The sequence below is a fragment of the Dermacentor andersoni genome, chromosome 1 (genome assembly GCF_023375885.2).
Source record: "Dermacentor andersoni chromosome 1, qqDerAnde1_hic_scaffold, whole genome shotgun sequence".
NCBI lineage: Eukaryota > Metazoa > Arthropoda > Arachnida > Ixodida > Ixodidae > Dermacentor > Dermacentor andersoni.
The window spans coordinates 268,881,246-268,900,935 of record NC_092814.1 but is presented as its reverse complement, the minus strand read 5'-3'; the positions used below and the strand labels follow the sequence as shown (position 1 = coordinate 268,900,935).

General features: G+C 49.4%; 1 protein-coding gene across 3 annotated transcripts in view; it reads right to left on the bottom strand.

Annotated features, from left to right (window-relative positions):
- The window catches only part of LOC126548139 (uncharacterized), a 118,337-nt gene that overhangs the window by 40,074 nt on the left and 58,573 nt on the right, over positions 1 to 19,690 (bottom strand). For all 3 annotated transcript variants that reach the window (XM_055063134.2, XM_055063135.2, XM_050196257.3), the window contains exons 3-4: positions 16,887 to 17,052; positions 2,731 to 2,848 (exon numbers count right to left, since the gene is read on the bottom strand). In XM_055063134.2, coding sequence (XP_054919109.1) covers positions 2,731 to 2,848; positions 16,887 to 17,052 — 284 coding nt within the window. The remainder of the gene's footprint in view (positions 1 to 2,730; positions 2,849 to 16,886; positions 17,053 to 19,690) is intronic.

Here is a 19,690-nt window from a genome sequence, read left to right as displayed (position 1 = left end):
ACGGTATCTGTCATTTTAATTTTTCATCTTACCCACCGCGGCGGGTAAGATGAAAAATTAAAGTGCAACAAGAGCAGAGAGAGAGAAAAAGTGACCATTACTTTAAATGGCGAGGCATTGTAAACGACAATAAAGGTTTAGGGATACCCAATGGAGCAAACGAACTCGTTTAAGGCATCTCGTGGAGGACGTTGTCCGCAGTAACGAAAACATAAAATCTAAACCTATACAGTTTCTTCAAATGCAAGACACGATACTTAATGCCATATATATTTCTTAGCGTTAGTGGTACGTGAATAATTGTGTAGTCTGGACGCTCACAACAGGTGAGCATTGTTTATAGGCCGACACCTCTAAATCACTGTCGACAAGTCGAAGACATATCGGTGCGTTGAGAAAACGGCTTCGGGCGACGCCGCAGTGAGCGTCGTTAATTATGATTAGTGAACAGCATATGCCTGCGCATGTGCGCCTCTGCGACCAACGAATTCACAGGCCTGCCGTAATTTCGCATTCACCTTGGAATGAGCACCGCGGCTGTCGATTTGAATGGCTGAATGGTTCTGAATTCTGAAGTTCTGAATGGCTCACAAGCTATGCGGCGTGCGTTCTCTTCCGCATCGCTGTGCGCACCGCATTGTTCGCCCAACTCGCGATGCTGCATTGAAGATTATAACAGCGCTAACACATGCAACCACAAAAGAACAAGGACGATGCACAAGCGCTCGCGATGCTGCTTGAATGGAGGTGCACTGAACGACGTACCTTACAGGGTGTTTCACTGAACTTGAGCCAAACAGTAAAAATGTGAAAATACCACGTAGCTGGACAGAACCAAGGTAATGTTGTTTGCGGTTGCTTAGAGATACTCAGATGAACTTTTGCATTCCACCTAATTAGATAATCAATCTTAATTAGCCAAATTGTCAATTACTATAATTATAATAAAAGTGTCAATCAGAAAATTGTAGAGCGACACGAAAAATTCACTACACAGCTTTCTGTTGCCCGATACGTGCTACGTAAAATAGTTTTTCCTAGCATTATAGAAGCGAATACACGCAAACTGCCTCGAGCGGCCAGTCGCGCGGCAATTTTGCGTCTATTCGCGGGCTTCGTTCGCGCTCAGAAAAACACTTTTATGCAGCACGTATTCAGCAACAGGAAGCTGTATCGGGAGTTTTTCATGTTGCTTTACAATATTCTCATTGACACTTTCCATCTAAATATAATATTTGAGAAGTTGATTCATTAATTAAGGCTACTAATCCAATTAGGCGGAATGCAAAAAATAATCTGAGTATCTCTAAGCAACCGCAAACAACATTACCTTGGTTCTGTACAGCTACGTGGTATTTGAACATTTTAAATGTTTGGTTCAGGTTGCGTGGGGAACCGTGTAGACCTTAGGTTTCTCAATCTCCACGGAAAGGCAGCGCTGGGGCAATTCTAGCAAGGCGAGAACCGCCTGCGGCAGACGTCTTCCTCCTCCTCCTCCTTGGAGTGTTGCAAGGCGCCCCTTTAAGACTTCGTTGCACATGAAAGAGCCCGAGTAGCTGCTGAATATTCTTCTAAAATTAATCCACGACAGCGCGCCTCGTGAACCACGGGTGCATTACCGAATTTATCTCGGCACTTACCGTCACCACGCTGTGAGAGTGCGCGATAAACAGTCCTGTCATTACCCCGCATCTTGCAAATGCAAAGCAGCATCCGCCATCGAGGAGTTATTGTGAAAGTTAGGAACAGTTTCTCAGTTTTTCCCAAACTTTGTTCTCAACGAATCTTGCAGCGAGCGTACAGGGCTTTTCTTTGCATATAACAGTGTCATTTACCCTTCCCCGCAACCTCTTTCACGCATACTTTTTCAGGCAAATTTTTACATTAACGACTAGTCTGTTCCCGCTCGAGTGTGTAGAGGAATGTGACCAAATTTTATGGCTTACTTCACGAAATATTACGTGAGGCGCTGATGCTTACCTAATTTGTTTGGAAAGGCTAAAAAAAAGAGTCACAAAATACGTTTGCCATTGGAGAGACATTCAACGCTCCATTGAGCGTGAACATCGCCTAACGACATTTTTACCAAGAGGCGCAGTAGGCAGTTGAAGACGGTGAAACGACGCCCTGGGACACACACACACAAACACGCACGCACACACTCACGCACAAAGGCAGCTATAGTTGAGAGCACCTCCGTTTAAGGCAGGACGCACAGAGCTTTCGCGATAAGAAGAGTGATAAGGTGACGGAATTTAAGTGGCTGCGCTTGCAACCGCGCGTAAGGAGACGAGCACAAATGCTGCAAGGTTTACAAAACCACGTCGCATCGGGTCGTTATTTCGGGTCATTTCCGCCGTCTTCCTCGAGCGTCCATAACGTCTCTGTTCTACGACTAGTGGAGGCATTTGGGATGGCAGCGTCGACACAACGGCCACCTCATTCATGCACAGAAAAAAAGTCAGACGACGCCCTGCGAAGTTCCTTGAATGGTTCGAGTCCTATTATCGGAATGTTCCCGTTAAGGTTTTGTGTCGCTACGCCGCGGAGAAAAAAGTAAAAGAAAAAAAAAGAAGACGCGCATCCAGAATTGCACGTGCGTCTGCACGTGCAATCCTGCACGTGCACGTGAACCTCTCCGAACCCTTCGTTCGGAGAGGTTCTACGAGTATACGATTAAAGAAAAGAACCGCTTCGTTCTCGACAGGGAAATGCCGGGCTCGCGCTCACCCTTCCATCTGACGGTTGGGCGGGTCTCCCCATCCTTCGCCCTGGGCGGCGGCCGCTTCCTGGCGAGCGTTGATGCGCCTCTGGATGCGCGGAGACTTGATCTCGGACAGGTCCAAACCTGCGCGAAAAAGAAAGAAAGAAAAGAACCGTGACGCACGAGACAGAGTGCTCAACGTTGCGCATTATGGAAGCGCTGTGTACTCGAGCACTTTAAACTTTGCATTGGCGGAAGGAGAACTGCGCGCCGAATTTCTTGCCGAGTGGCCACATTTAAGGTTCACCTCTTCGCAAGCACATTAAACTATGTGAGATACGCGGAACGCAGGATAAAAAAGAACGAAGATAAGAAAAAAATACGGATAAAGGCGAAGGCTTCTTAACATTGGCTATACAGAAGGGGAAGCCAAGCGACAGCTATTGGAAGAAACCCGGAGTAATGAGATCTGTGCAGCTATATAGATGTGTGGCTTCAGCCACGCAAGCTCTGGCGGTCATACAGAAGAGATCATACAGAGTCCCCATCCAAGGTTTCATCACCTTCTTTCGGTTTAGAGTTCGCCATCGCAGCAGCTTCCTCGCGTGCTTCGTACAAGCCTTAGAGAAACGTTGTTGGAAGCACTGGGATAGTGCCTTCTTACGCCCTTCACAACGGTACAATAAATGACCTCGCAATGTGTGTCTAATGCAGCTATCACTGTAGAGTGGGCGTTCAAAAGTACTTTTGGTCTTTCGTAATGTTGAACGCACGTGCGACGCACAGTGAAAAGCAAGCGCCAGGTGCAATTTGGTGGATTGGTTTGCTCTCTTGTGGGTTTCTGCAAGTCTCTTAAACACAGATCGAAATGGAGCATTTTGTAGCTCAGTAATTGCAACGTGCGTAAGACTATGGCATTCCACTCACCATTATTATTAACAATCAACCAATCAATCAATGATGTATTTACCGCGCCCAGGAACAACAGTAAGGTCTGAGCGCTGGCGCACGCATACATTAAAACCAAAACAAACAAACAAAAAACCTGCAGGGGAATATAAGCAAAAAAGCAGAATGAATGAAAAGAAAAATTATGAAGAGAATCGTGTACATACAACAAAGCGCAAGGTAACTATAAAAGAAAAGGGAGGAGAAGCTAGGGCAGTTGAACAATGTGTGAAATTACGACACAGCAACGCAAAGCTCGGGAAAGAACAATAACTGCGAGTTATGAAAAATATCGAGATGATGAAAATAAGCGTTGTAAAGACTCAGTATTCTATGGACGGTTGAGCGTTGGTGATGACAGGTAGAAACATGGAAAGGTTTATGTTCTATGGTGATCTTGCGTGGAATATGAAACATGATACAACTGAGGAGGTCGGAGGAGTTTGAAAAGAAATAGAAGGCCACCGCGATTACATCGGCAGCGAAGTATGGGCAATGACAATAATGGAACAGTGGCTGGGACAAAGTCCAGTGTCCGTGTTAGCAAAGCGGTGATGATATATGCTTAGAAACTTTTTTGGACCCGATCAGTAATGTCACACATCTACAAACGCCATTCCAGTGGACCGACGCGTATTAGAGTAATAATAATAATAATAATAATAATAATAATAATAATAATAATAATAATAATAATAATAATAATAATAACAATAATACTCTATGCATATAATTATCACATATTCGTTGAGCTTCAAGTAAGACTAGTGTAAGTAACAGCTTACCTATGCGTAGCAAGAACATATATACAGACCACCTTCACAGCGCTCTGGTTTGTCCACTAAGTATAAAGTTGGAACTTCTGTTTTGTACACAATTCAGCGAAATAATTTCCAAGCATTCACTTTGATTGACTCACTATAACAGCTGCATTTTTTCTTTCTTTTTTGGTCAAACGGTATTTTTTATTATTCGCAAGGCGCAGATAGCACAATTAGACCTGTTTAGGTGGGTTACCTGAAGAAGCGGACATTACTTGCACGACAAATCGCAAGTCCAGGTAATTAGTTAAAGAGATAGCTAATTCACTTTTTAACTACTCATTTCATGACCCATGTTGCAATTGTGAAATTGAAGCCTAGCAGTAGTGAAGTACTGCCTGCTTAGCAGAATTGCGTATAGTAATGGTCTCTCATTGAAATCAATGTGGCTGTAGTCACAAGCAATAAACGCCGTGAAATAGTGAAGTCGGGGAGCAGTCTTCATGTACGTAATCATTGATCGCTCTAAGACATGGGGTAATCGCACAAGCCTAAACAGAGACTGATAGGCTTCGTCCTTCCGTTGCAGGAAACACGTTTTGCTGAGACACACCTATAGGACGGACTATTCGCGAACGCCGTAATGACGGGAAATGAGGAAGACTGTAGTGAGAGCTTACCTGCTGGCTCCGAAATTAATCGTCTACGCCCAGCCCACGGCTCGTGCCTCGGATCTTTAATTTCTTCGCTGCCCCCATAGCTTATCTACAAATACCGACCCCCACCTCGGTTTGATCACTTTCCGTTAAAGTACTCGGGCGACGTTCATGATAATGGTTCTTCCTAGAAGTATATCCTCGTAATCCTCGTAATATCCACTTTCTTGAAGTATCTCCTCGTAATAATTATCCTTTCTTATGGCAGTTGCCCAGCATAAACGTCGCAACCCGTCGTGCCTCGATATGACGGCTACTGTGTGCCGTTCCCTGGTAAATGATTGGAAGTTGTACAAACACGCACGAGGCTGAGTACACAATAAAACGACTATACATACAGAGCTTATGAACGCTCGTGTGACTTTATGATCGGCTCGCATTTTTTCATGTAAGCTGCACATGTAGGTACGAGAAGAATATATGAATGCGAAGAAGGGAAACCGAGGGGCGCGATTTTTTTAATCACGGCCATATACAGCCACCAGGCAATGAAGCCAAGGAAAGCATAGGGGTAATTGGCTGTGGTTGACATTGAAATGTAGAAAACAATGAAGGGGGCAAAAGGGAGGAAAGTGAACGAAAAGATTACTTGTCCTCCGGTAAGAGATAACTGCACACGCCTAATGCGGAGGTCCTGGGTTCGGTCCCCATCGTAATGTATGCACACACACACACACACACACACACATATATATATATATATATATATATGTATATATTGTTACGCGAAGGCTACACAAAGAACGGAGGAAGAGGAGAACGAAGTGCGCTTGTCTTTGCAGCGGCTCCGTGTCGGCGCGGCCCCTTTTCATCAATTCATCGTACCAGTTTTGGTGGAGGTGCGGGGTACAACAACGGCGCCCCCGAAGAAATACGACGAACCGCCCGCAGAAGCGCAATCCGTGGAGCTTCGCTGAAGTCGCCGAATTGCCGGTCTGCCACCACAGATGGCTTCCGACGGCGACAACCCGCCGCCTTCTCCCAGCTAGCCATGGCAGCCCTACATCAAACCACGAACTTTCGCCAGAAAAGCCGGGGAAGACGTGGACGGATGGCTCAGCTTTCACCAACGCGCAAGTCGGTTCAATGGCTGGAATGCCACCGCCCAGCTTAACAACGTTGCCTTCTTCCTCAAGGCAACCGCGTCTGTGTGGCTCGAAAACCACGAAGAAAGCATGACGACGTGGGAAATGTTCGTAGACGAAATCAGGAAGTGCTTCGGAGATCCAGCAGCTAAAAAGAAGCGTTCAGAGCAAACCCTAATGCAGCGAGCCCAAGTTCCCGGCGAAACCTGCACGACGTACATCGAGGAAGTGCTGAAGTTGTGCAAGGCCCTGGACCCTCAGATGACAGAGGAGGACAAAATTGGTCATCTTTAAAAGGGATCGCCGAGGACATGTACCAGTTCCTCATCGGAAAAGACAGTCTGGACTCCGTAAGTGACGTCATTCGGCACTGCCGTACATTTGAAGCCTTGAAAGCTCGGCGTATCACACCGAAGTTCGGCCGCCTGGCCAACGTAACTAACGTCGCCAGAGTTGCCGTGGTCCCAGCTCCATCCGACCTTGTGTCAGTTATTCAGCAAGTGGTGCGCGAAGAGCTTGATCGATGTGAGGCGGCTTCCCTCTCGAATCCGTGGGCTCGAGAGCCCTTTTCTCACTGCGACTTCCGTGAGACGTGCATCAACGCCCCCTCCGTAGACGCCTACAACTTCGCTCCTCGTTCAAGAGCGCCAAACCCTACTATGAACGCGCATTCCAGTTATCAGTTCCACGACGGTTACTCACCCAGACTACCTGCAGTTTCTCAAGAGTGGGACGGCAGTGCCAGTTATCCTGCTACTGACAATTTCGGCGCGTCCCGTGAGCGCCCAATCTGCTTCCATTGCGGTATTCGCGGTCATGTCGCCAGATTTTGTCCTCATCGCCGTCGCACGTCACCACCGTCCCATGAGCGACCACGCACTTTTTATCCGCGTAGCAATCGGCACGGCGACGGGATACGCGGGCCTTCTAACTCCGATAGCAGGAAAAACCACCAGGCGAATTACCGTAGCGACTCACCAGCTTCTGTGCCGAGCTTGACGTGGCCGCCTTCACGCCAGCGAAGGTCTCCATCTCCACGACGACGTCTCACGTTACCGCCACCGGGAAACTAGGCGGCGTGACCAATGGAGGTGAAGTCGCCAGTCATCATCAACTACACGCCCCTATGCCTCCGCCAGTTATCATGTGTCATTACAAGATTCGTGTTTTAGTGGACAATGTTGCTACGTTGGCTTTAGTGGACACAGGAGCGAGTGTCTCCGTTATCAGCCTGGATTTAAAAACCCGACTAGGTCGTAAAGTGATGTTTCGCTGGGATAACGCTACTGCATTTCGTGTTGTGAATGGCGAGTTGCTACGACCTATTGGAGTGTGCAACGCGAACGTTTATTTCTCCGATAACGTCTATCAAGCCGAATTTGCAGTGCTTGCTCAATCCACTCACAACGTAATTCTTGGCCTCGATTTCCTACAACAGTGCGGTGCCACTGTTGACTGCAGTACTGGCGAGCTTTTCCTGTCTCCTGTTGCCGACCAACCTACTACCTGGTCACGCGCTCTCGCCGTCATTGAAGATGCTGTCTTACCGGCACGTTCCTGATCCAGAGTTCGAGTTGCTGCTTGCCGTGTCGACGTCGATACATTTGATGCAATTGTTGAGTCTGTGCCTTCGATGGTTGTGAAGAAAAGTGTGCTCGTACCTCGATGCGTCCTCTCTGTGGCCTGCAGAAAAACTACACTGTGGGCGTCAAATTTAGCCTCCCAGTTTGTTGTGCTATTCAGCGGTATGCGGCTTGCCTCTCTTGAAGTGGATCCCAGTCTCAGCATAGGCGTTTCAACTGATGACACGTCACACGAATCCCGAGAGCACGGGGCTGACCACGGTGTTCCTGAAGACTCGTCGCCCTTTTTAAAAATGATCAACAAGTCAACCTGGTCCTGACCAACCTAATCAACCTGGTCAGCGTCCTTAGCAAGCATGCGTCATTATTTGATGTCGCGTAGAACGCTAACAAAGTTCGCGTTCCAACTATACGCGGGCTCGCCACATGGTCGACACGGGGTCCGCGCATCCCATCAGGTATAATCTTTACCGCGTGTACGCGTCAAAGCGCAAGATCATCGCTCAACAGGTCGACAACATGCTAGCCAAGGGCGTCATCCAAGATTCCTCTAGCCCTTGGGCTGCGCCGGTCACCCTCGTCAAAAATAAAGAGGGGTAATGGAGGTTTTGTGTTGACTACCGGCGTCCCAATTCTGCGACGAAAAATGATGTGTATCCACTTCCCCGGATCGATGACGTTAACGACTGCCTTCATTCCACATCTTACTTTTCATCAGTAGACCTCCAATCGGGCTACTGCCATGCATTCAGCTGACAAAGAGAAAACCGCTTTTGTAACCCCAGGCGGCTTGTTTGAATCCAACGTCATGCCGTTTGGTTTGTGCAACGCGCCAGCCACATTTGAAAGGTTTATGGACATGGTACTGCGTGGCCTGAAATAGGAGGTTTGTTTGTGTTACCTAGACAACATCGTCATTTTTGGCCGCACTTTTGCAGAGCACAACTATCGACTGGACGTTGTTCTGACGTGCCTTGAACAAGCTGCCTTTACCCTCAACTCCAAGAAATGTCACTCTGGCCAACGAGAGGCGCTAGTACTTGGACATTTAGTGGACAAGCAGGGGGTGCGACCAGACCCACAGAAGGTCGCTGCAGTTAGCGGCTTTAAACAACCGCAGTCACAACGCAAGCTGAGGAGCTTCTTGGGTCTTTGCTCGTACTTCCGACATTTTATGCTCAACTTTGCCGATACTGCCTACCCGCTGACTTCATTGCTTCGCTAGGATAATCATTTCACCTGGACAGCAGATTGCGATTCCTCGTTTCGTCAACTGAAGTTCCTACTCTCTTCCGGACCTATACTTCGCCATTTTGACCCCTCGGCCACAACAGAATTGCACAACAAAGCGAGTGGAATCGGCCTCGGCGCCGTCCTCGTCCAGCGTTTTGGTGACGCCGAGCATGTCATTGACTATGCGAGCCGTTCGTTGAGCAAGGCCGAACAGAATTACACCGTCAATGAGCAAGAGTGCCTGGCTGTCGTCTTTGCAGTCCAGAAGTTCCGCCCATGTCTCTACGGGCGCCGCTTCACGATCGTTACTGATCCCCATTCACTATGTTGGTTGGTTGGTCTCCGCGACCCGTCTGGCCGCTTTGCTCGATGGGTGCTACGTTCGCAGGAATTTAACTTTGCAGTCCGTTGCAAGAGAGGCCGACATCATGCGGAAGCCAACTGTCTTTCGAGGCTCCCTCTACCAACAAGTGCATGGGACGCCGACAATTTCGATGAGTTTCTGACCGCCATCGACGAAATTCTTTTTCCCGACCTGGCCACTTTCCGGGAAGAGCAGCGTGAAGACCGCAGCTTGGATGACCTCTTCGCCTCAGCTGCTCATCCAACAGGTAAAAATGGCTTTGTCATCCAAGATGGCCTGCTCTACAAGAAGAATTATGCGGCTGATGGCGCCCGCCTCCTCTTAGTGGTCCCTAAGAATTTTAGAACCCACGTGCTCCGTGCTATGCACGACGACTCGACCGCTGGGCACCTAGGTTTCACCAGAACATACCGCCGCATTCAGAGCCGATTCTACTGGACTAGTATGCGACGGGATATAGAAAAGCATGTGGCCAGTTGTAACAAGTGCCAGCAATTCAAGCGCCCTAATACTGCCACGGTCGGACTCCTTCACCCTGTGGCGCTAACATCATCTCCTTTCGAAATAGTTGGAGTAGACCTTCTCGGCCCATTCCCGCGCTCAACAAACGACAAACGCTGGATTATAGTCTGCGTCGACCATCTGACGCGCTATGCTGAAACCGCAGCGATGGCAACGGCCACGGCTCTTGATGTTTCGAGCTTCCTCCTGTCCTCCGTTATACTGCGTCATGGACCCCCTCGTGTTATTGTGAGCGATCGTAGTCGCCAGTTCGTGGCCGACGTAGTCGAAGAGCTGTTGCGTCTCTGTGCTTGCCAGTTTCGCCACGCGACCCCGTATCACCCGCAGACAAATGGACTCGTCGAGCGCACTAACAGAACTTTGACCAACATGCTTTCGATGTACGTCGATTCCAGGCACAAAAATTGGGATGATATCTTGCCTTTTATCACAAACGCCTCTAACACTGCAAAGCATGAAACTACCGGCTACAGTCCTTTCTATCTTCTTTATGTCAGACCCCCACGCAGCTTCCTTGACACCATTCTACTTCTTACCCCTCATGCGGACTCTTCTATTGCCCAGGCTCTCTGCTACGCTGAGGAAGCACGCCGCATAGCTCAGCTCCGTACGTTAACATCCCAGGACCGCTCCAAGATCATCTACGATTCACGCCATAAGAATGTGTCGTATGACAAAGGGGACATGGTATGGTTTTGGACACCACTTCGCAAGCGCGGCCTGTGCTAGAAGTCTCTGGCTCGTTACACCGGGCCTTTCGTCATCACCAACCGCCTAAGTGATGTGACCTATTCGATTGCTCATCTCGTTTCTAATGACTACCGGTCTAAGAAAACGCAGCTTGTTCACGTCGCCCGCCTGAAACGCTGTCATCCTCGCGACGCCGACTAACAGTTACTCGCTCAGCGGGCTTCGTCTGTGAATGGAGAAGTGTTACGCTAAGGCTACAGGAAGAACGGAGGAAGAGGAGAACGAAGTGCGCTTGTCTTTGCAGCGGCTCGGTGTCGGCGCGGCCCTTTTTCATCAATTCATCTTCAAATAAACGCACCCCATCATAACAATATATATATATATATATATATATATATATATATATATATATATATATATATATATATATATATATATATATATATATACATATATATAAATGCATATGTATACATGCGGCGAGCCGTTTCTAACCATAAACATAAATTCACCGCAGTTTGAAGCCGCCCAGGGCCGTCGTAATGTCGCATTGACCTCTCAGTTATACGACTGCCTACCCGCAAGATGTATAGGCTGATGTGTAAGTAAGACGTTACGGCGCGCAGAAAGACATGGCACCATCAGACATTCCCATTATCATTCTGCAATTTCTCAGCTCGCCCAAAACTTTACACCAAAAATAAGTCTTACATTCGACAAACTAGAGAAGAAAAGAAGATGAAAATCCACAATGGCTTTGAGCCGCGACGAATGAGCAGGGGTGACTCAGCGCTTACATCTATCAGAAACACGTAGTGGATAATTAGTGGATGATCACGCTCAAACACTATCGAAGTACACGTGTACGCATGTGAGTGTGCAACTCTGTCCAGCTGTGCCCTGTTACGTTTCGCCTACAACGCGCGGTAATGCCGGCGCGGATGCAACGGACGCCGGGGCTTTGTTCAAAGCGGCGGACATTTTGGCCCGTCCGACGCCGCCGCAACGCCTACCCGCCAAGCGTGCCCAGGCGTGTTTCAGTGCCACGTGTCTTCGTGTGTGCGTGTGTGTGTGTGTGCCCTCGCTTGTCAAAGCGCGGCAGCCGGGGAGCGGAGTTCCCCGAATGAGGAGCCTGGAGGTCTCTCGGCTCAACTGTTCGCGCCGTCGTGTGGGTGAGGGTTGGCGATACGTCACTACACTCGGTTCAGCAGGTCTCTCGGCCCGACAGTTCGCGCCGTCGTGGGCTCCTGCTGCGCCGTCCCGTGACCTTCATCCCGTGACCTTCCCTCCTTCCCTTTTGGACCGCGACGCCGGGAGTATAAGAGCAGCTGCCCCCGGACGCCAAGGGAGAGGCTCCGATTTGTACTGTTGAGTTACGTGCTCTCCCGTCTCTCCACTTCGGTCGAACTGACCGGCCGCTCTTTTGCTATGTTAGAATAAACAAGTTGTTCTGTTACCAGTCTTCTCATGCTTTGCCGGGACCTTCGGATGCTTCCAGTGCCCCAGGCCGCCAGGCCAACGCTACCCTTGGGGCTTGCGACCCATTGGCAATAACGGGCGTCAGCACCGAGACCCCAACAACTCGTGCCAGCGGTGCGATTACAACATCTGGTTGCCAGCGGTGAGATCGCGACAACGGAGGCCAGCAGCGAAGAGATGCGGTTGACTGTATGCTGAGCAGCACAACGACCATCCGGGAGCAGTGCAACGAGCCCTGTGTGATGACTGGTTGCCTGCAGCGGAACGACTGCGCTGAAGTCTTGGCTGCGAGGTTTGGTGAGTGCGGGACTTTCTTCTTCTGAGTTTTGCCAGGCTTTTGTTAGTGTCAGAAACAGAGCTGGTAATTGTGGTTGTCGTTGCTACCGGGTTAGTTGCGGCAAGACAATAGTAGGCAGTAGAGAAAGCAGCATTCAGAGCAGCCATGGATTTGAAGTCGTTGCGCAAACCGATATTGCTGGAGCTTGCAAGAGAGTTGGGTCTGGATGTCTCAGACAAACTCAGAAAACCAGAACTGCTAAGGGCTATTCTTGAGTTAGAAGCTGAGGATGACGAGCTGTCGGAATGCCTTGAGACCATTGAGGAGAGGGAGCGTGAACTTAAAGAACAGAAAGAGAAAGATGAGCGTGAACTTAAAGAACAGAAAGAGAAAGATGAGCGTGAACGAAAAGAACAGAAAGAAAAAGAAGAGCGCGAACACGCTTTGGAAATGAAGCGTCTCGAGGTTGAGATGGAACGCGCTCGTAATGGAAGTCAGGCACACGGTGCAGGAGAACGAGTATTGTTCAAAATGACTGACCTGATGCGGCCGTTTAAGCTTGGAGAGGACATTGGTTTGTTCCTGGTTAACTTTGAGCGAACGTGCGAGAAGCAGGGGTTCTCTCGGGAAACGTGGCCACAGCGCTTGCTCACTTTGCTACCCGGCGAGGCGGCCGACGTAGTCGCTCGCTTGGAGAGAGAGGAGGCAGAGGATTTCGACAAAGTGAAATCGAGTCTGCTAAAAAAGTACCGGCTGTCAGCGGAGGCGTTCCGTCGGAAGTTCCGGGAAAATGAGAAAGGCAGAAGTGAGTCATATACAGAGTTTGCGTACAGGCTTATGTCAAACATGCAGGAGTGGCTCAAAGAAGAGAAAGCGTTTGGTGACCACGAGAAAGTTCTGCAGTGTTTCGGGCTAGAACAGTTTTATAGTCGGTTACCTGAGAACGTGCGGTACTGGGTCTTGGATAGGCCAGACGTTAGTACGGTGGCTAGAGCCGCTGAGCTAGCCGAGGAGTTTGTGACGCGTCGGGCTCGCGGAGCTAAGGACGGTCAAAAGGGTGAATTTGGCTCCAAGTTTGAGAGGCCGAAGTTCACACCCATGAGAGCAAAGGGGGATACACGTAGTGCGGATGCGAGTGAAAGCAGTCCGACCGAACGTAAGGAGACGGCGGCAGCCGAAGCCGAACGCAGAAAGCGGTTCGAGGCGAGGCAAGCGCGCCTGTGTTATACGTGCCAGAAGCCGGGTCACTTTTCAGCGCAGTGCCCAGAAACAAAACCAAAAGTCGTGTTTTTTTCATTAGGCAGCACTGACGAGAACATCAAGCTTCTCGAGCCTTACATGCGAGACCTCCTCGTGAACGGGAAAGAGTGCCGAGTGCTTCGCGATACCGCAGCTACGATGGATGTAGTTCATCCCTCTTACGTAGAACGCGATATGTTCACGGGCGAGTGCGCATGGATCAAGCAAGCAGTGGAAGCTCATAGCGTGTGTCTGCCGGTAGCAAAAGTGCTTATTGAAGGACCTTTCGGAGCACTTGAGACGGAGGCCGCAGTGTCATCTATGCTGCCCCCCCCAGTACCCGTACCTATTTTCAAACAGGTCCGATCACCTCCTGCGCGAGAAGGGGCTTTTGTTTGGTGAGGCTAGCGTTCAGGCCTTAACCAGATCGAAGGTTCGGGAGCTCGCTGCAAAGGCGGTAGTTGCGGGGCCGACGTTGTTGAACGATGAGAAAGGGTCAGAGGCGCAGCAAGCTAGTATTCAGAGCACGCCCGAACGGGATAAAATTGAGCCTGTAGCGTTAAAGGCACCAGATACTGGAGAGGAAATTCCCGATGCGGGAAAGTTAGAAGAGCTTCCGGTCGAGCTTCCGGGACTAGGCTCAGTGACGAACAGGAAAGACACCGATCAAGTCATTAGTGACTTAATAAGGAAAGCATCGCTGTCGCCTGAGCAGAAAACAGAACTACACCAGCTCTTACAAGAGTTTCAAGGTCTGTTCTCTGAGAGGCCTGGTAGGACTTCTGTCCTTACTCATGACATAGAACTTACCTCCCCAGAGCCAGTACGATCCAAGGCGTACCGGGTGTCACCCCGCCAGAGCGATATTATGGAGGCTGAGGTAAAGAAAATGCTACAGCTCGGTGTTATTGAAGCGGGTGAGAGTGATTATACCTCCCCTTTGATTTTAGTTGAGGTACCGGGCAAGGAACCTCGTCCTTGCGTCGACTACCGCAGGCTTAATTCCATCACTAAGGATCAAATTTATCCGATTCCTAACATCGAGGAGCGCCTTGAGAGAGTGAGTAGCGCTCAGTTTATTTCCACCCTAGATCTTGTCAGGGGTTATTGGCAGGTTCCACTTACAGAAGAGGCTAGTAGGTATGCGGCGTTCATTTCACCAATGGGGACATTCCGTCCTAAAGTTTTGAGTTTTGGTTTGAAGAACGCGCCATACTGCTTTTCAAGCCTCATGGATAAAGTGTTGCGGGGACAGCAAGAATTCGCTTTACCGTATCTAGACGACGTAGCGATATTCTCCGCATCCTGGCCGGAACATATGGCGCACTTGCGGGCAGTGCTAACCCGCCTGCGCGATGCGGGCTTGACAGTCAAGGCTCCCAAGTGCCAGTTAGCACAGGCCGAGGTTGTCTACCTCGGACACGTGATTGGTCGGGGTCGTCGCCGCCCCTCTGAAATAAAGGTGGCCGCTGTGCGAGACTTCCCGCAACCGCGCACGAAGACCGATATTCGGTCGTTCTTAGGTGTCGCCGGCTACTATCAGAGGTACATCCCCAGGTACTCTGATATCGCGGCTCCCTTGACGGATGCTCTAAGAAAGACAGAGCCGCAAACAGTCGTCTGGGATGAGACGAAGGAAAGAGCTTTTAGCGCCCTAAAGAGCGCCCTAACAAGCCAACCTGTGCTACGATCGCCCGACTACACAAAAGGGTTCGTTGTTCAGTGTGATGCTAGTGAGCGAGGCATGGGCGTTGTACTGTGCCAACGGGAAAATGGAGAAGTAGAACACCCCGTCCTGTATGCTAGTCGTAAGCTGACCAGTCGTGAGCAGGCGTATAGCGCCACCGAGAAAGAGTGTGCGTGTATCGTGTGGGCCGTTCAGAAATTGTCATGTTACCTAGCTGGCTCGAGGTTTATCATTGAAACGGATCACTGCCCTCTCCAATGGCTGCAGACCATCTCTCCCAAAAATGGCCGCCTCCTGCGCTGGAGCCTCGCTTTGCAACAATATTCCTTTGAGGTACGTTACAAAAAGGGGAGTCTCAACGGTAACGCCGATGGCTTAAGTCGAAGCCCCTAACGTGGGAATCAGCCTCAAAATTGCTTGTTACTGATGTTTTTCTTCCTGAGGCAGGATTTTTTTTTAACTTATTGCTTTTGTGTAGTGTTTCAAAGTGATGATGTGCTTTTTAGTGCAATTTTTCCGATTTGTGGACGCGTTCTGAGTGCTGCTAAACTACTGTAAGGAAATAGGCAGCAGTATAAAAGGGGAAAGAGCCTGGCAGGGCTTAGTGAGGGTTGTGCCGTGCTTGCTAACTGAGCGGTTGACTTTTGGCGTGGTTCTAACGCTTGCCGGAAACGAGAACAAAAATGTCAACTCTCCCGAAGTCACTTTGCAGTGTCCTGTGTGCACCTGAACGTGAGAACGAGGCCTTCTCTGTGCGCTGCGCTCAAGAAACGCCCAAGGACGCCCAACTTCGGTTATGAGCATCATCGAGCGACATCCCTCCGGACAGCGGATGCAGTCCCCTGACCATCGGGATCTCCTTCCCCCGGCGGGGCGGTCTGTTACGTTTCGCCTACAACGCGCGGTAATGCCGGCGCGGATGCAACGGACGCCGGGGCTTTGTTCAAAGCGGCGGACATTTTGGCCCGTCCGACGCCGCCGCAACGCCTACCCGCCAAGCGTGCCCAGGCGTGTTTCAGTGCCACGTGTCTTCGTGTGTGCGTGTGTGTGTGTGTGCCCTCGCTTGTCAAAGCGCGGCAGCCGGGGAGCGGAGTTCCCCGAATGAGGAGCCTGGAGGTCTCTCGGCTCAACTGTTCGCGCCGTCGTGTGGGTGAGGGTTGGCGATACGTCACTACACACGGTTCAGCAGGTCTCTCGGCCCGACAGTTCGCGCCGTCGTGGGCTCCTGCTGCGCCGTCCCGTGACCTTCATCCCGTGACCTTCCCTCCTTCCTTTTTGGACCGCGACGCCGGGAGTATAAGAGCAGCTGCCCCCGGACGCCAAGGGAGAGGCTCCGATTTGTACTGTTGAGTTACGTGCTCTCCCGTCTCTCCACTTCGGTCGAACTGACCGGCCGCTCTTTTGCTATGTTAGAATAAACAAGTTGTTCTGTTACCAGTCTTCTCATGCTTTGCCGGGACCTTCGGATGCTTCCAGTGCCCCAGGCCGCCAGGCCAACGCTACCCTTGGGGCTTGCGACCCATTGGCAATAACGGGCGTCAGCACCGAGACCCCAACAACTCGTGCCAGCGGTGCGATTACAACAGCCCTGTACTTACCACCTGGCGTGTATGTGAAGGGTTTCTTATCCTTGCTGTTGAGCGTGCCGACCAGCTGGGGAGGTAGGTAGCAGAAAGGTTGGGTGCCGTCCTGCGGTCCCTGCGCCGCAACCTGGGCAGGGTCGTAGCCACACCCTGACTGCCTCTGCGAGGCCTTCTCAGCCTCCTGTAAAAGTGGAAGTGAGGGGTAATGAGCTCACAAAAAAAAAAGTGGCATGGTATTGTATGGAACACTGCAACCGTGTACGTTCGTCCAGATTTTTGTAACACTGACGGGCAGTTTAGTGACATCCAGTGTGCATACGAATGGAAAGAACAATGGTCAGGACAGGAATGAACGAGACGCGCGCTGTGGTAAATGATGCATTGGACGGATGGTGCGGTGAATCGACGAAAAACTGCAACAGCAATGTGCAGCCGTTCAGGCATTGACTGCCGGTGACTGTTGCCGGTGAAAGTGCAAACGTCGCTCACCAAATTTTCCTAAGAAAATGAACCAGGGTCGTTAAGTCTACAAAGCATTCAGTATTACGAAACGTCCAGAGCGAATCACCACAGCACCGCTAGTACTATATACGTAAAAGAAATTACGCGGTTATTTGTGTCTCTGCGAAATAAGCTACTCGCAACAGCGTAAGGCCACCACAGTGTATGCGGAACTCTTGAAACAGGAGAGCGTCACTTTGACATTCACACTACTAGCACTCTGGGTGCGTTCTGCAGTGATCAGCGCTTGGAGTAGTTTTGGTTAAAGGAGCGAACGGTAATATTCCTTCTTTTTCGTCCCTGCGTCACTACATTCTCGACACTTGCCGCTGCACACTATACCATAGCACTGCCTGGTACGATGCGGTCGTTAGCTTCTGCACCCTTGGCTTTAAGCGGCGCAATACCCTCCAGAGTCCACACAAACCTTGGGGTAACCATGCTCCAGCCACAAACCATGTTTTTTTCTGCCCTTGATTCCTTCCAGCTCTTTTCATGATGCTGCACGCTTGCTTGCTTGCTTGCTCCTCCCTTGTGGCGCTTACCCACTACAGGGGATTAGCTAGGAAGCCGGCGGTTAAAGGTTAAACAGAAGGGGAGAGAGAAAAAAACCTAAACGGAAAAGTAAATCAGGGTGAAGTATAACGTTTATGAAAATTAGGAAATAGATTTACCAGGCAGATACAGAAATAAAGATATTTGTAATTATATGTAAATGGCAGGTTTTGTGTGTGACAAGTCACGAACGCAGCGACACTTCTTTCTTTTTTTATTCTCAGATGACGGTGTTGTCACCGTTTTTAACAAAGAGCACGGTGCATAGCCACTCTAGGCGAGTGGTAAAAGAAAGTTCGTGAGGGGGGGGGGGGGGGGGGTGCAGGCACGAGATACGTATCCTCTGACAGTAACTAAAAAGCGGAAATTTGAAAAAGATGGTGAGGCGCGTATAGCTGAAATACTCTGCGTCAGTGTGACGCCATTTCCGCGACAATTTAATTCGCTCCCTTGAAATGGCTCAAAATAACTCCATGCGTTTGATCCTGTCTCACTATACTCCAACCGCGAGCGTCACTGACACGAAATATAGTTTACATCTACCATCACTCGCATCTCGTCGTAAAGTTTTTCGTTCGTGCCTTTTTCACCGCATACATCATAATCAATCATTGACTAACGAATTCGTCTCTCCTCCTCAGTACGTCTCATCGCGCATTGCCCATCGACATAAGGTTGCGATACCACTCTGCAAAATGTTGACATTCCACAAACAGGCCGAATTCCCAAACTTTTTTTCTTTTCATTAGTGATCTTTGCCGCCCTTGGCTGGCCGCCATTGCTAATACGTCCATCATCAAGGTTGGCTGAAAAATGCTCTTACGAAGGATTCTAGCGTAATAACTGTTCGTGAATACAGGCCCTCATTCCTGCACAGAACATCTGGGGCCGAATTCAGAGATGTTCTCGTTCTTAAGTGCTCTTTGCCATTGGCCGGCCGCCTTCACTAATGGTTAGTCTATAGCAACAGCCTGCTCGAAATTTTCACTTACGAACAATTCAACCGTGAATACTGGCCCTGAGCCCGCATTCACAAAAAAAAAAAAAGTCTTACGCTAGAATTGTCCGTAGGGGAAAATTTCAGCCAATCCTGATGTTGGACATGATCATTCGCGAAGGCGGCCGGTCAATGACAAAGAGCACTTATGATCGAAAATCTTATTGAATTTGTTCCCTGAAGACCACCTTCGTGCGTTCACAGCCGATACAGGTGACCCCCAACGTTTCAAAACGACTTTACCTGACTGACTTTAACTAACTAGCTAACGCTTAACTAACTAACTAACGATTAACTAACTAGCGCATTGCCATCACTTACAAGGATGCGATCGCTAGAAATGCGGTGCGCCACTGTCGCATCCATGTAAACGCGTCTATTGACAGCGTGTTACGTCACTTTTCATCTGATTATTTCCTAATTAATCATGCCGTTTACAATATTGAGTTGTCATCACACCCGCCATCCTTGTGTGCGCTCATTTCTTTCTCTAGCTGATTCGAATACTACTCAGTATGCGGCAAGAGCCGTAATACGACACGAATTTATTGCATTTTTTCAGAGATTGTGTTGATCGATGTATTAGATGTAATTCATCTTGTTCTTTTAAACTACTTCCGTCTTTAATGCATTAGTCCTGAGTGTACGATAAGTGAAATAAAATTCTTTGTGAGAACCCTTGCAAAAAAAGAAAAAAAAGCTATTGCATTTTTTTTAAGATTGATATAAACAGATCCATAATGTAGGTGGCGGAGAAGAGGGCTAA